The 15,121-nt window shown below is 49.9% G+C and overlaps 1 protein-coding gene across 1 annotated transcript; it reads right to left on the reverse strand.

Annotated features, from left to right (window-relative positions):
* Window positions 1-12,521: 12,521 nt before the first annotated feature.
* Window positions 12,522-12,935, reverse strand: LOC136495925 (uncharacterized). Its single transcript, XM_066491707.1, has one exon. The coding sequence runs from the start codon at window positions 12,933-12,935 to the stop codon at window positions 12,522-12,524; it is 414 nt and encodes a 137-aa protein (XP_066347804.1).
* Window positions 12,936-15,121: the final 2,186 nt, after the last annotated feature.

Genomic DNA, 15,121 nt, shown 5'->3' on the forward strand with positions numbered 1-15,121 from the left:
CCGAAATCCTAAGCATAGCAGCTACTCGACCTATACTAGTAGGACTCATAGGTAGATATATTTATGCATGTAGTTTTACATAAAATGTCTGTAACGTAAATACACATCATATATGTTTAGTGATCATTTAAAATAAGGGTCATGCACCGAGGCTTGCCTTAGGCAGGCGGTGGGTCAACAAAGTCAGCACCAAAAGGCTCTGGGGCTCCCTCCTACATGAGGATCTCCTCCTCATACTCCTTAATGACCTCCTCATAATATTGTTCATTCACGGGCATGAACTCTACCAACTCGTGATCTACATGCATGAAATGATGATGCAACACTTAGTAATACGGCAACAGCAGCTCTTAAAATATAAATACATCTATCAAGCTACTAGGCTAGTTCTACCAACTAATGTGCTAAGTTACCCACTATTACCATTAATAAGTATGAAGCATGACATATATTATCTTCACAACTAAAGGTATTCTTACTCTTAATACCGATTTACTCTATATATGATAAAACAAGGGGTACTAGCTACTCTATTTATCAACCTACTCTAGGGCTACAAAAATTACAGTGAGTGCATAATAATGTAATGATCTTACTATAAAAATTTCATGGCTAAAGCCATCATCAATTTGCCACAAAAATTCCTTTAAATATTAAGCTAAGTAATACTAAGATTTCTAAATCAAATTTATGAACCTACCGTGGTCATAGCTAACTGTAAACTACCTACACTAACAGATAGATGGCATTTTTGTGAACCTAACAAATTTTGTTTCACTATTTTTGGACATCTAAAAGATTTACTACAATTTATCAAAGTTCAGCTCAAAACTAAATTGAATAAACATTCATAACTTTATTGAAAATTAGAAAACCTAAATCTACCGCATGCCCAAGACGCGAGCGGTTGGCCCAGTTCGGCGCAACGCGTGCGCGCGACGCATGCGCGGCCCAGTCGGGCGATGACGGCCCGCGACGGGGAGGCCCGCGTGCTTCTGCTATTTTGTGAAAATGGCCCTGACCTAACAGTGAATCACTCAGAGACCATGGCACTATTCCTACAATCATCTACCTCGTAGATAAGCCCTCAGAACTACCTATCTTCGCAACGACTATACTCTCAGGCACCCGCACGTGCACCAGTGTGGCGACGCTAGCACAGGGTGGTTACGCCGGTCAGACCAGCCCTTCCCCACCCTATCTATGGAGCCGATACCTTACTAGGCTTGAACACGAAGCACTGGGCAAAGGAAGCGTGAGCTGGGACACTGCAGGAAGGCCGGTCCATGGTAGCAGAGCTCCTACAATCACGGCGGCGGTGTTCTGGTGAGTTACAACAACGCCGAATAAATTGGGGTAGCTAGTGAGCTCAAGGAACTCACCACGGAACCAATCAAGGTGGTGGTTCAACCGGAGGTGGCCCGAGCCAAGCTGGCCGCGTGGGCACGGACGGTGTGGTGAAGCACGGCGGTGGCAAGGCTACGTCAGGGGAGGCTAGGCGGTGGTAGTGATTAGGCAAAGGTGCGTAGGGTGATGAGTAGGTGGAGGCGAAGTTAGCGGTGCAACGAATTGACATGAGCTGCACTAGATAGGGAGCTCACCTTTGACACGTGCCACGGTGGTCTTAATGACCCGACGAGAGGAAAACTCTAAATTGAAGCATGGCACGGTGAGGCTCGCTACAAGGTGGGGATGGGCGGTTGGCTGGCTACACGATGGAGTTGCGGACGGGGTTAATTCAACTGAGGTGGCTCCATTGAACCGAATTCAGAGGAGCAGGTCCTACAACCACGGCGCTAGAGGAACAAGGAAGACCGGCATGGCATGGCTCATCGTTGCCGTGGTGGGACATGGCTGTCACTTCAATGCACAATCACGTATGGCTACAGGGCGATGGGGAAACGACCAACGTGCTCAGGACGTTGGGCCACACGACCATAAACCACAAGGCAATGATGGTGGCTCAGCCCATGCGCTGCAGCGGATGGCGCTGCTCTAAGGAGGCAGCAATGCAGCATCATCGAGCACCGATGTGATGGCATGGCGGGTGGGCAAGGCGACATGCGGCAGGGCCAAGTGTGGCCACATGCTCTCGGTACCGCACAGGCGAGCGTGAGGCGGCAGAGCGGTAGGTGGATGCGATGGCGCTGGCATAGCGCACGTGGGCAACTTCGCACAAGCAGCCGTAGATAGTAGCAGCGTAGTGATGTGATGCACGGGGTCAGTGACATGGCGAAGCGGTGGTAGTGGGCAGGCCAGAGCTGCGGGCCTATGACGACGGCGGTGGTGGCCGAGCGGCTAGGCCGCTAGGCGCGACATGCTCGTGCGTGCGTGGTTGTTTGTGTGCTTGAGCGCGTGCACAAGCATGGTAGTGGGGCGTAAAGCCCATGCGACAGCGCGCATAGGTGCACACGTGGCGAGCGGTGATGCTAGCCAGTCACGGTGACCGTGGCCAGATGCTGCGACCGTTCAGAAAAGTGTCTTGCACGCTTTTTAAAGTTGCCCAAAAATCCAACTCGATGATCTAGTTGCTAAACTAACTATTTAACGCTCGAGATGGGATGTCTAGCTACTAAAACAAACCCTAAAACCATGCTACTACTTAAACCGATTGACCTATAAAAATTCCCAAACTTCGCTTCGTTGATCCATTTTTCGATTAAGAAAATGACTAAGTTTTTGTTCGGATTCGCGTCAACCTCGATTTCCAAGCTATTAAGAAGCTATCTAGCGAATCCCATTCTCGACTGCAAGTATTTCATCACCACCTATGAAGTTTGTACTATAAACTTTATTAAAGTGTCGGGTATGCATTCTATAACATTTTCATTCAATAAAAATCGTCTAGAACCCAAAGTGACACAATGCGACATGAAATATAACATTCGTTTCACATTTCTGATAAACATTTCAAGTTCCGTATATTGTGTTACACCCTATATTACACACATTTACACATAAGTATGATGCTCATGCAGTGTTTTAGCGATAGACTATACAGTGTAACACCAAGGGTGTTACAACTTTATAACTGCGCCGCCACACCCTGTGCTTCCACCTTTGCCACTTCGCCTCTTCGTCTTCCTCCTCAGCCCTCGTGCTTCTAGATTGTCATTCACACATGCTTCTACCACCAATCCCAAAACAGATCTGAGAGATGACACAGAAGACAGGAGCTGGAAAGCCAAAGAAGGAGACCGTCGGAGCCAGTCATGACAATGAGTGGGTGCCATCGAACATGGGGGAGGCGGAGATCATCAAGATGGTGGAAGCAGGTGGCTCTAGGACCATGTCACCACTAGATGGCGACCAGCCAGCGGTGAGCCCATCCCGATGCCGCATACAGACGAAGTAGTAGTTTTTGAAGATTATTTCTAGCACAGGTTAGGATTTCCCATTCATCCTTTCTTGAGGGACCTGTTCGAGTTCTAAAGAGTTAGTCTATGCAATCTCCACCCAAACACTATCTTGCACATCTCAATTTTTATCCACTTCTATGAGACATATCTTGGAGTTCTTCCCCACTTCAACCTCTTCCATCATCTGTTCTGGCTAAAGAAGAAGGGTGGCGGCGGTTCCAAGGTGGTCGGTGGCGTTTATCTTCAACTCCACGACAGAATGGCGAGCGAGTACATCACCATACCACTGAACACCTTGCTAAAGGGGTGGAACGCCTGGTGGTTCTACATGAAGCAGAGCCATCTCACCATTAGTTATGATGTCGACCACATTCTTGACAACCAGAGGAGCTAGTCGGAGAGGCTGAGCAGTGCTGACATGGAGCAAGTGAGGGAGCTCCCTGGCCTAATAAAGGGCATGAAGATGAATGGTGGATTGGTGGCAGCGAGCTTCATAGTGCGTCGCATCTAGCCTTGCAAGGAGAGGGCCCATGTAGGCTTTGACTTCAAGGGGGACACCAATGGCACCTAGGAGAGGTTGAAGAGGCTATCAAAGGATGATGTGCTAGAGCGGGCCATAGGGCTTTTCGCTCCAAATGCCTTGTCGAACATGTCAGGGCAGATGAGAGCCTTTAACTGCATAAACCTGCCGCCTCAAGTAAACATCTCAATTGTTTGTTCCTGATCCTTTTTTGTCCTATACCGTTGCCGAGCAGTGAACTAATCCACTTGTGGAAAGATTCATTCACAAGAATGAGCGACGTACTTCTCGGGCATGCCGAGGACTGATTGGCCAAAGGCAGTGGATGCCCAGAGAATGACTCAGCCTAAGGAGGGTGCTGTCAGCACCTCGTTGGAGTCTAGAGGCATAGATGCTGGTTGTACAAAGAGTCCTTCCCTAGTGTCAGAGAAAGTCCAGGGGAAGAAGGCAACGGCAGATGAGTCAGCCTGAAAGAAGAGGAAGATGACGGGTGCTGCTCCTCGCAAGCCGGGCGACATCTCGATTGGCAGCGACCAGACCACTCAGACACAAAGTATGGCGATGTTCGAGTGGTCGGATGATGACGGGGCTCTAGTGGCTCCTCCTCTGAGCATTGAAGCACCTCCATGCAACACGCACTTGGAGGTACAATCAAAGGGAGGGGAGGAAGTCCCCGAGCATCAGGCGAAGGGAGTCCCCAAGCAACAAGCAGCAGAGAAGCCAATGGCAGAAGCCGTGAGACCTCCACCCTAGGGCATGTGGGTTGACCCTAGGGCCATGCTTGGGGCTCGGGTAGGCATCGCTGGTTCAGAGAAGTGTACCAGGAAGCCGACATGTAAGTATCCTTGCCTTGGACTTATTTTGCTGTCGTATCTTTATCTCTTGTGGCGATTGATGAACTAACTAATGCAGAGTGAGGCGTACGGAGGATTTGTGTGGAGGGTATGGCCCCCGGTATCCTCAAGACAAGACATGGGCTTCGCCCCCAGGGGTGGCCCAGCCCACAAGATCAAGGCGTGCACGGCACTGCTCGGCGTGCACCGCAAGATATTGTATAGTACCAAATAGGATACTTACCTTGTAACCCTGCTCCTCTAGACTATAAAAGGAGAGATAGGGGTCCCCTAGCGAACAAGATACATAGATGATCCATCAAGATCTATCTACTACATCTCAATACAATACACCAAAGACACAGGACGTAGGGTATTATGTCGTTCAGATGGCCCGAACCTGTCTAAATCGTTGTCTCTACGCCTTGTGTCACCATCTGGTTCCTAATTACGCGCACCCCCACCAACAAATCTACCTTCATGGGATACACCTTGGAGGACTGCCGATGATATTCTATCGATAGTTGGCGTGCCAGGTAGGGGTGTGTGCTTGATCCATGGTGAGCTAGATGGACCTCAAATCAACAGCGCGTTCTTGTCATCAATCTCATGGAGATCCATGCCGGTCCACGACGATGATTCATCGCTGGCTACATCAGCCCCCGCGGCTACAGAACCGATCTCGGAACCGCCTCTGAGGTCGCCTTCATCAACAACTCATCCAGATCAACATTGATGATCTGATCGCATCCATCGATCGGATCTATTGGAGGCTACTCAGGAAACTCTAAGGGTTACGGCCCTACCTTTCGGGTTCGCCAACGTCACCGCCACCATCCAAGATGCCCTAAGGGGCAAATTCATCAACCAGGTTGAAGACATCCATCCTCTTACCGACCAGATAGCGCCATACACCGCCGACTAGACTTTCTGTCTAAAGCTAAGTCACGCTTTAATATTTTTCTAAATATTCTCCAGTCTCCATATATCGCCGCAATGTTTCTCTGAACTGTTTTCTCCATGTTTGCTCTCCAAACGATTTTCCAAACCCCTGAACAGTCCTATTGATGCTAGGACACCTCTAGAGATGGCCCAGTCTCCGGCTCCTCCCTACACGTGCTATAGGCTCCACGCTCTGCGTTATGGGTGGTCGGTAGTGGCTCCTTGGTCACGCCTGTTCCTCCTACACATGCACGGGCTCCGTGCTCGATGTTATCGACTATGGGCTAGCTAGGGCTAGAGATTCAGCTACACACTAACTGTTCTGGCAGTTTATATTAAACATAAATATATTTTTCATGCCAACTGATCGCTGAGATGCATACGGCGATTCATCACCATTGCTGATTTTTCTCCAGAGTTCATTTATTTTTACATCATGTACTACCCATTCTACATATTTGTTTTACAGGATCAGAGTCTAGGTGATCAGATCACCTGATGCTCGAACTTCTCCACCGATCAACTGGTCGAACCGCTAGGTTCATGGACTTCATCATCGACCAATTGATCAGACTGTTCGCCAGTCGTTTCTACTCAACGCTCACTTCGCCGCCGACCAGTTGACCAGACTGTTCGCCGCTCGTGCTTCATCGCCAGCTACGCCGGTTACTCCTTAGCGCTTGGATTCTTCATGCTCGAGGACTAAGTGGGCACACTTCACTGCACGAACATCGCCAGCTACGCCGGGGACTCCTTGGTGCTCGAACATCACCGCCTATGTTGGGGACTCCTCGGTGCTCGATCATCGCCAGCGACGCCGGGGACTCCTCGCTCCTCGGTGCTCGAACATCACCGCCTACGCTGGGGACTCCTTGGTGCTCAGTCATCGCCAGCGACACCGGGGACTCCTCGCTCCTCGGTGCTCGAACATCGCTGCCTATGCCAGGGACTCCTCGGTGCTCGGTCATCGCCAGTGACACCGGGGACTCCTTGTTGCTCGGTCATCACCAGCGACGCTGGGGACTCCTCGCTCCTCAATGCTCGGACATCACCAGTGACACTGGGGAGTCCTCGCTCCTTAGTGCTCGGTCATCGCCAGCGACGCCAGGGACTCCTCGCTCCTCGGTGCTCGATCATCGCCAGCGATGTCGGGGACTCCTCGCTCGTCAGTGCTCGGTCATCGCCAACATTGCCGGGGACTCCTTACTCCTTAGTGCTCGGTCATCGCCAGTGACACCGAGGACTCCTTGCTCCTTGGTGCTCAGTCATTACTAGCGACGCTGGGGACTCCTCCCTCCTCGATGCTCGATCATCACCAATGACGCCGGGGACTCCTCGCTCCTCGGTGCTTAGACATCGCTAACGATGTCGAGGACTCCTCGCTCCTCGGTGCTCGGTCATCGCCAGTGACACTAGGGACTCCTCGGTGCTCCCTTGGTGGTCGGATCTTACTATGTCTCGTCGGTGTGCTATCAAGCTCCTCCATGCTGTTCGGATCAGGGTGCTAATCTTGGGCAGCACGTTTGGGGTCTTGATACACGCATGTCAGACGACGTCGGTAAGCTTTTAGACTTCTTTGACCCTGCTATAAGATTCATTCTTCATCTTCTAGTAGGCTCGGGGACTAAGTGGGCACACTTCACCTTGCGGTGAATGTGCTTGTTCTCATCTCAAGGCTACGCCCGGGGACTGGCTGCCTACTCAGCTGGTCTTCTACTTTCTGACCCTGGCACCATGCGACTATGTCCCCTACTGTTAGGCTTAGGGACTAGCTGTGGAGGGTATGGCCCCTGATATCCTCAAGACAAGACATGGGCTGTGCCCCCAGGGGTGGCTCAGCCCACAAGATCAAGGCATGCACGGCGCTGCTCGGCGTGCATCGCAAGACATTGTATAGTACCAAATAGGATACTTACCTTATAACCCTGCTCCTCCAGACTATATAAGGAGAGGCAGGGGTCCCCTAGTGGATAAGATACATAGACGATCCATCAAGATCTATCTACTACATCTCAATACAATACACTAAAGACACATGACATAGGGTATTACATCGATCAGGTGGCCCAAACCTGTCTAAATCGCTGTCTTTGTGCCTTTTGTCACCATCTAGTTCCTGATTACGTGCACCCCCACCGACAAATCTAACATCGCAGGATACCCCTTGGTGGACTGCCGATGATATTCTGTCGACAATTTGAATCCGTCCATCCAGACCGGTGAGCAGCTAGGGCCTAGTCCCAGCACGGAAGCAATGCCGATAGACCCTGTCCCGGAGTCCCTAGGTGCTCAGTGGCCTGTGGAGGAGTCAACCGCAGCTGTTGATGAACTTAGCAGCGGAGAACGACCGGCATCGATGGTGGATGAGCCAACGGCGGTGCCCAAGGCAATGGTGGGAGCCACCGGGTCTTCGGAGCCAGAGGCTGGAGTTGCTAACGCCGCACTGGAGTCTGGAGCGGAGAAGCCGGTGGTGCCAGATGAGTAGACAGCTCTCCTAGAGACATCAAAGGGCATGGTCGGATGCGCTGTGCGGCCATCGAGCCCTCAGGTGGTGCCACCGACTATGGAGGAGGAGGACAAGGTGGAAGAGATCAAGCGTGAGGAATCATGACCTCAGGCCATCCAAATTCTCTACAAGCGGGGCAACGAAGTGGTGGTCAATGAGGTGGAGGACACCACCAGGGAGCTCAGGATGCTGGAGTCCACCTTTTCCATGGTGATGAAGCAGATCAAGGTTAGCATTGTGTCCTCAATGTTCGTTTTTGATGTTGGAGATTGGAGTTCTTTGTAATCTTGGTGCTTTTGTAGGGCATAGCTTGAACTACCGAACAACGATGATAGCTGATCAAGAGGATGGAGCCCCTCGCTGAGGAGAACACAAAGTTGAAGGAGGCAATGAAGCTTATGGAGAAAAACATTTAGAGGGCGTAGCGCGAGTGGGATTTTGCCAAGTCCAACGCGTGGGATCTGGAATACCAAAAGAGGGCTCTATCCGAGTAGCTGGCGACCATGTTTGAGTAGTTGTGGGGCTGGTCCAAATAGCTAGGCACTGTCTCTGAGCAGCTGATGAGTGTTTCTACATAGCTGGAGTGCAAATCCGAGCAGCTAACAAACATCTCTGAGTAGAGAAAAGGTGTGGCAGATCAGCAAATTTGCTTTGCATTGCTGAAGTCTTATTGTTGTTGATGACCGTTATGCTTGTAGAGCAAGACGTGGAGCTCAGTTAGCTACGCCAAGTCATTGGTCAACTCTAGGAGGAGGAGAAGAAGATGGTAGGGCAGGTGGAGAAGCTGGCCAAGGAGTTGAATGGTGAGTACTTCATGATCGGAGTTACTGCTAGAGTAATTTCTTTGCTTGATGGACCCTTGTGATGCCTACAGACTACCGTCGGAGGGCCAAGGCACAGTTCGATGTGCTGGAGCAAACCTAAAGGAACAAGCCCGATGCCATAGTTGCTAGAGTCAAGCCAGTGCTCGACTGCATCGACATGGAGGTGGCTCCTCAGCACAATGGCAGGCCGCCATGCCCGGACACCATCATCGATAGGTGCAAGGTGGCGTGGGAGAACTTCAAAAGCTTCAACTACGACGCCACCATCACCGCCATTACACATGCCCTAGTGGTGGTCTGATCCCACTACCCTGTCATTGACCTTCAAGTGATAGGGGCCGGATTTGCTAGAGGGATGGGTGTGATGGAGCATCATCAGCTAGAAGATGAGGTGGAGGACACGGCGAAGAAACTGGCCGGCGATGTTGACCTATTCGGCGAGATGGACGGTGATGGCCAAGCCCAATGACTTGCTTGGAGAATAATCTATAATGACTAGAGAAGACAGTTAAAACGCACGAGGCGCAGATAAACATTTATCTATGTGTATAAATGTTGTAAAGTGACATGTGCATGTTTATGCAGTTTGCTAGTATTTCGGTGAAAAATCATTGTATTGTTAACCCTAATGTGATTATACATAGTATAAGTAGCGTCTGAGCAGTTAGTTCTTTACTAGGCTCTTGGCCTTGGCTAGCCCGTATTCCATAACGTCAAGCGTGGAGCCCGTGCACGTGTAGGAGGAACAGGCATGAACAAGGAACCATAGCCGACCACCCATAACATAGAGCGCAGAGCCCATAGCATGTGTAGGGAGAGATCGGAGACTGGGTCTTCTCCATAGAGCACATAGCAGAACGTGTGCTGCTCGGCGGTTGGTGAAATATCTTGGAGATATGGAGAAACGTGCCGGAGCGTTTATGGAGATCACGTAAAGTGTCGGGTATGTGTTCTATAACATTTTCGTTCAATAAACATTTGTCTAGAACCCTAAGTGACACAACATGACATAAAATATAACATTTGATTTGCATTTCTGATAAACATTTCAAGTTCTGTATATTGCTTTACACCCTATATTACACACATTTACACATAAGTATGATGCTCATGCAGTGTTTCAGCGATAGACTGTATAGTGTAACACCGAGGGTGTTATAGGAAACCACCTGGCACTGCTTGAAAGGCCCAATCATGTCCAGTCCCCAGCAAGCAAAAGGCCAGGAAGCTAGGATGGTCTGCAGTTCTTATGCTGGCACGTGTATTTGCTTGGCAAAAAATTGGCATCCTTCACAACATTGGACGAGGTCATCTACGTCGGTGATGGTCGTGGGCCAGTAAAAACTAGCTCAGAAAGCTTTGCTGACTATGTTTCTCGAGGCCATGTGGTTGCCGCTGGAACCAGAGTGAATTTCAAGAAGTAGTTTCACTCCTTCTTGGGTGATGCATTTCTGCAGTATCCCTTCCTTGGCACTTTTCCTCATCATGTTCCCGTCCACCAACACGTAATGCTTGCTTCGACAGATTAGGCATTAGGTTTCAGTCTTGTCGGTGGGTACGTCGGCGCTGGTGAGGTACTTGATGAACTGTTCCCTCCAATCGGCGATCGGTGAAGGTACTATAAGTACCAGCTGCTCGGCGGGGGGGGAATTTCTTGAACTTCCTTCTCTTCCTTAATAGACAATGTAAAGAGGTCTTGAACAAAAACCCTAGGCGGAATCACGACATGAGAAGAGACTATCTTAGATAGGTGGTCGGTGAGCTGATTTTGATTTCATACCACGTGGTGGTACTCGATACCATAGAACTTCCCTTTGAGTTTCCTGATTTCGGCACAATATGTGTCCATCTTCTCACTGGAGCAGGACCAGTCTTTGTTGAGCTAGTTGATGACCATCGTGGAGTCTCCAAATACCATGAGGCATTTGATGCCGAGCTCGACAGCTATGCGGAGACCATGGAGGCATGCTTCATATTCGATGATGTTGTTGGAGGCTAGAAAATGTATTCGGAGAACGTATCGGAGCTTGTCCTAGGTCAACGTAATGAACAGAATGCCAGCCCTAGCACCGTTGATGTTGAGGGCGCCATCAAAGTACATCACCCAGTGCTCGGAGCAAGTAGCAGGGATGGGCTCTTGGATCTCAGTCCACTCAACGATGAAGTCAGCAAGCGCCTACGACTTGATGGTAGGTCTGCTTCTAAATTCAATGGAGTAAGTGTCAAGCTCAATAGCCCACTTGATGATGCGGCCGTTGGCCTCTTTGTTGCGGAGGATGTCTCCTAGAGGGAACTCAGTGACCACGGTGATCTTGTAATACTCAAAGTAATGACAGAGCTTGCATGACATGATCAGAATAGCGTATAGCAGTTTCTGAACTTGAGGATAACGTGTTTTGGGCTCATTAAGGACCTCGTTGATGAAGTAGACAGGATGTTGCACCTTATAGGCATGCTCAGCCTCCTCGTGTTCGGCAATGATAGCTGTGCTAACGACGCGAGAAGTGGCGGTGATGTAGATTAGTAGGGTTTTGTCTGGTTGAGGCACCATCATGATCGGAGGCTTTGTTACAAACAACTTGAGCTGCTTGAAAGCTATATCTACCTCCTCCGACCAGGAGAAACGCTCGAAGGCCTTGAGGAGTTTGAAGAACGGTAGTCCCTTTTCATCGAGGCGTGATATAAAGCGGCTGAGAGCAGCCATGCAACTTGTAAGCTTCTGTATGTCCTTTACGCAAGTTAGCCGTTTCATGTTGGTGATGGTGGAGACCTTGTCAGGGTTGAGCTTGATGCCGTGGGTTCTGACAATGTAGCCTAGGAGTATGCTAGATGGAACTCCAAAGATGCACTTTGAGGGGTTCAACTTCCATCTGTACCTTTTTAGGTTGGTGAATGTTTCTTCAAGGTCGGCGATGAGATTATCGGCGGTCTTAGACTTGACGACCACATCATCAATGTAAGCTTCGATGTTGTGGCCTATCTGTTGATTGAGGCACATCTAGATGGCCTTTTGGTAGGTAGCCCTAGTGTTCTTGAGTCCAAAGGACATGGTGGTATAGCAATACGCAACGAAAGGCATGATGAACGATGTCTTGATCTGGTTGTCTTCCTTGAGGGATATCTAGTGATAGCTAGAGTAACAATCGAGGAAGGAGAGTAGTTCATAGCCGGCGGTGGAGTCTACAACCTCATCTATCCAAGGTAGACCAAAGGGGTCTTTAGGGCAGTGTTTGTTGAGATTAGTGTAATCAACACACATTCTCCATTCTTTATTTTTTTGAACGAGAATAAGGTATGCTAACCACTCAGGATGATACACTTCTTTAATAAGGCCAGTAGCTAGGAGTCATTTTATTTCTACCCTAATAGCCTCCTTCTTGTCTAGCGTGAATCATCAGAGTTTCTGCTTGATTGGTTTGGCTGTCGGCGAGACATTCAAGGAGTGCTCGATCTTCTCCCTGGTACCCCCGGCACATCTGTAGGTTTCCAAGCAAGCACGTCGGCATTTGCACATAGGAAGGAGATGAGCGTGCTTTCCTATTTAGGGTTGAGGTGAGCCCCAATCTTGATGGTCTTGGAGGGGTCATCGAGGTTGAGGCCAACCTCCTTGGTTTCCTTGGACTTGGCAGAGGCATGCGAAGGCTCCATCGTTGGGATCTCCAGGTCATTGGCGGGCACCGTCTTGGTGTCGATGACCACGTTGGCCATATGGATGGAATGGTCGGTGGCTTCGACGAGAGCGAGACTCTCTATCTCATAGGCATAGGAGATGGAGAGGTTGGCCCGTAGGGCCAGAACTCTTGTAGGTGAAGGAATCTTCAACCTCAGATAGGCATAGTGCGATATGGCCATGAACTTGGCCAGAGCTGGCCGACCAAGTATGGCGTGGTAGGCGGTGTTGGAGTCGATGACGTAGAAGTTGATGTGCTCGACACGGTAGTTGCTAGCCATGCCGAACTATACTGGTAGGGTGATCTCTCAAAGTGGTTTGGATGCCCTGCCAGGTACCACATCCTAGAAGGAGGAGTCGGAGGGTGTGAGATCTCCTATCCCAAGCCCCAGCTCCTTTAGGGCTCCGATGAAGAAGAGGTTAAGAATGCTCCCACCGTCGACGAGCACTTTTTTGAAAAGCACTTTCTAGATGGTTGCGTCAAGGACGAGGGGGAAACGTCCTGTGTATGGGATGTCCACCCATTGGTCGGCCCTACTGAAGGTGATGGGGACCTTAGAACAGGGGTGATAGCTGGGGTTGGCGATGATGTCTTCCGTGTTGACGGCAAGCACCCAACGGGCGGTGAGCTTCCGATCTCTTCTGCTCTCTACGGCGGCGAGGCCCCCAAAGATGGTGGCGACCACTTTGTTGTGATCCTAGAAGGCGTTGTTGTTGCCCCTAGGTGGTCGGCGGCCTCTAGCTCCATCATTGTTGTCGTCGTCCAACTTTTTAGCCTAGAACTCCTTAGCCAACTGAGGCAGTCCTTCATCTTATGCTTGCTGTTTTTGTGGAGAGGGCACAAGCCATCAAGGATCTTCTTGTACTACTCATCATAGTTGTGCTTGGCATGAGGTTCATCAATGGCGGTGATGATGTGGTCTGGTCGGTGGCGGCGATATTGACCAGATTTGGATCCTTCTGGCCAATCACGGGCAATACCCCAATGGTGACTGCGGTCGTCATAGCAGCGGTGGCTATGGCACCGGTCGTTGGGTCACTCATCACTACGGCGAGTTGGGCGATGAATGCCCGTATCTTCGTTGAAGCACACTTTGGCCTCTTCAGCGTCGATGTACTGATCGGTGGTTGTTATCATCTCACCAATCCCCTTAGGCGGCTTGCGATTAAACTTGGAGCGGAGGTCATGGTGATGGAGTCCTCGGACGAAGGCGGTGATGACCTCTACTTTCGTGATGTTGGGAAAAGAATTCCTCATCTCGAAAAAGCGTCTGATGTAGCTACGAAGGAGCTCGGACAGCTTCTAGTAGATGCGGTTCAGATCGGGCTTGGTGCCCGACCGAGTACACGTGGCCATGTAGTTGTCAGTGAAGACCTTCTTCAGCTCTTCCTAGGACCCGATGGAGTCTGGGGTGAGGCTTGTGAACTAGTTCATCGTAGTTGGCATGACCATGATGGGAAGATAGTTTGCCATGTCACTGGTATCTCCCCTGGCAGCACGCACAGCAGTGGCATAAGCTTGTAGCCACTGTGTGGGGTTCATTCGTCCTTCGTAGGGCTCGACCTGTAGCACCTCTGGTGTTACAAGCTCGTTTAGCACCAAGATTTAGGCCTAAGAAAAATTTCCAAAATGAGTTTCTCGGATTTTTAATTTAAAACATACTTGAAGCGATAAGCGAATCCTGTGTGACTCAGTTTTGTAGACTCAAATAAACACACAAGTTTAAATTTCTCCGTGCGTAAAGATATTTAGGAATGTCAAACGACAATTCTAGCCAATAGATGGCGACATGGTTTGTACTATTAGATTAAGCATGAAAAGCAACTTTTATAAATAAAATAAAATTCATTAATAAATAGAACTGATATACATATAGCTTTTGAATCTAATTTAAATTTGAGCATTGTTGAGGCTAATCTCATGATGGCTAGCCGCGTCGGGACGTGGTTTGCGTGTAGGGTATTGTCGCCACCGTAGCTCGTACTATGCTAGGCCATAGCACTGCATTGCTCCATCCGTCGTCTTGCTGCTACAGGCTGGTCGAGGCCTATGGCACTGCTACCGTCCTGGTCCGCTTGAATATGGTGGTGCATTTCCCCACTTAGAATCAATCATCAGAGTTATTTGCATCGTGCCGTGTTGTCGGATCCTATCACCGGGTCGCTGCTCTCTCTCCCTCGCATCCTTTCTCATAGAGCATTTTAAAGAAAGTTGGCTAGGCTGCTGCTGTTCGTGTACAGCTTTGCTTGCGTTTCCCCCTAAAGAGCATGTGGTTTTAGCCCTACCACGCTATGTCCTTTCACTTCCCTGTGCGTGCGTTGGTGCGCCGCTGCCGGCCACGCTGGGTCGTCCTGTCCTACCCCTAGCATCCATGCTCTAGCCATGCCTACGATGTTTGCCTCCCTTGTAGCGTTGTATCCATAATTAAGGGGTGCACATGGTCATGCTTCCACCTCAACTCGTGTC

The sequence above is a fragment of the Miscanthus floridulus genome, chromosome 12 (genome assembly GCF_019320115.1).
Source record: "Miscanthus floridulus cultivar M001 chromosome 12, ASM1932011v1, whole genome shotgun sequence".
Classification (NCBI taxonomy): domain Eukaryota; kingdom Viridiplantae; phylum Streptophyta; class Magnoliopsida; order Poales; family Poaceae; genus Miscanthus; species Miscanthus floridulus.

Coding starts and splice junctions, on each gene's coding strand:
- LOC136495925 (XM_066491707.1), bottom strand. CDS start 12,935: ATGGCTAGCAACTACCGTGTCGAGCACATCAACTTCTACGTCATCGAC.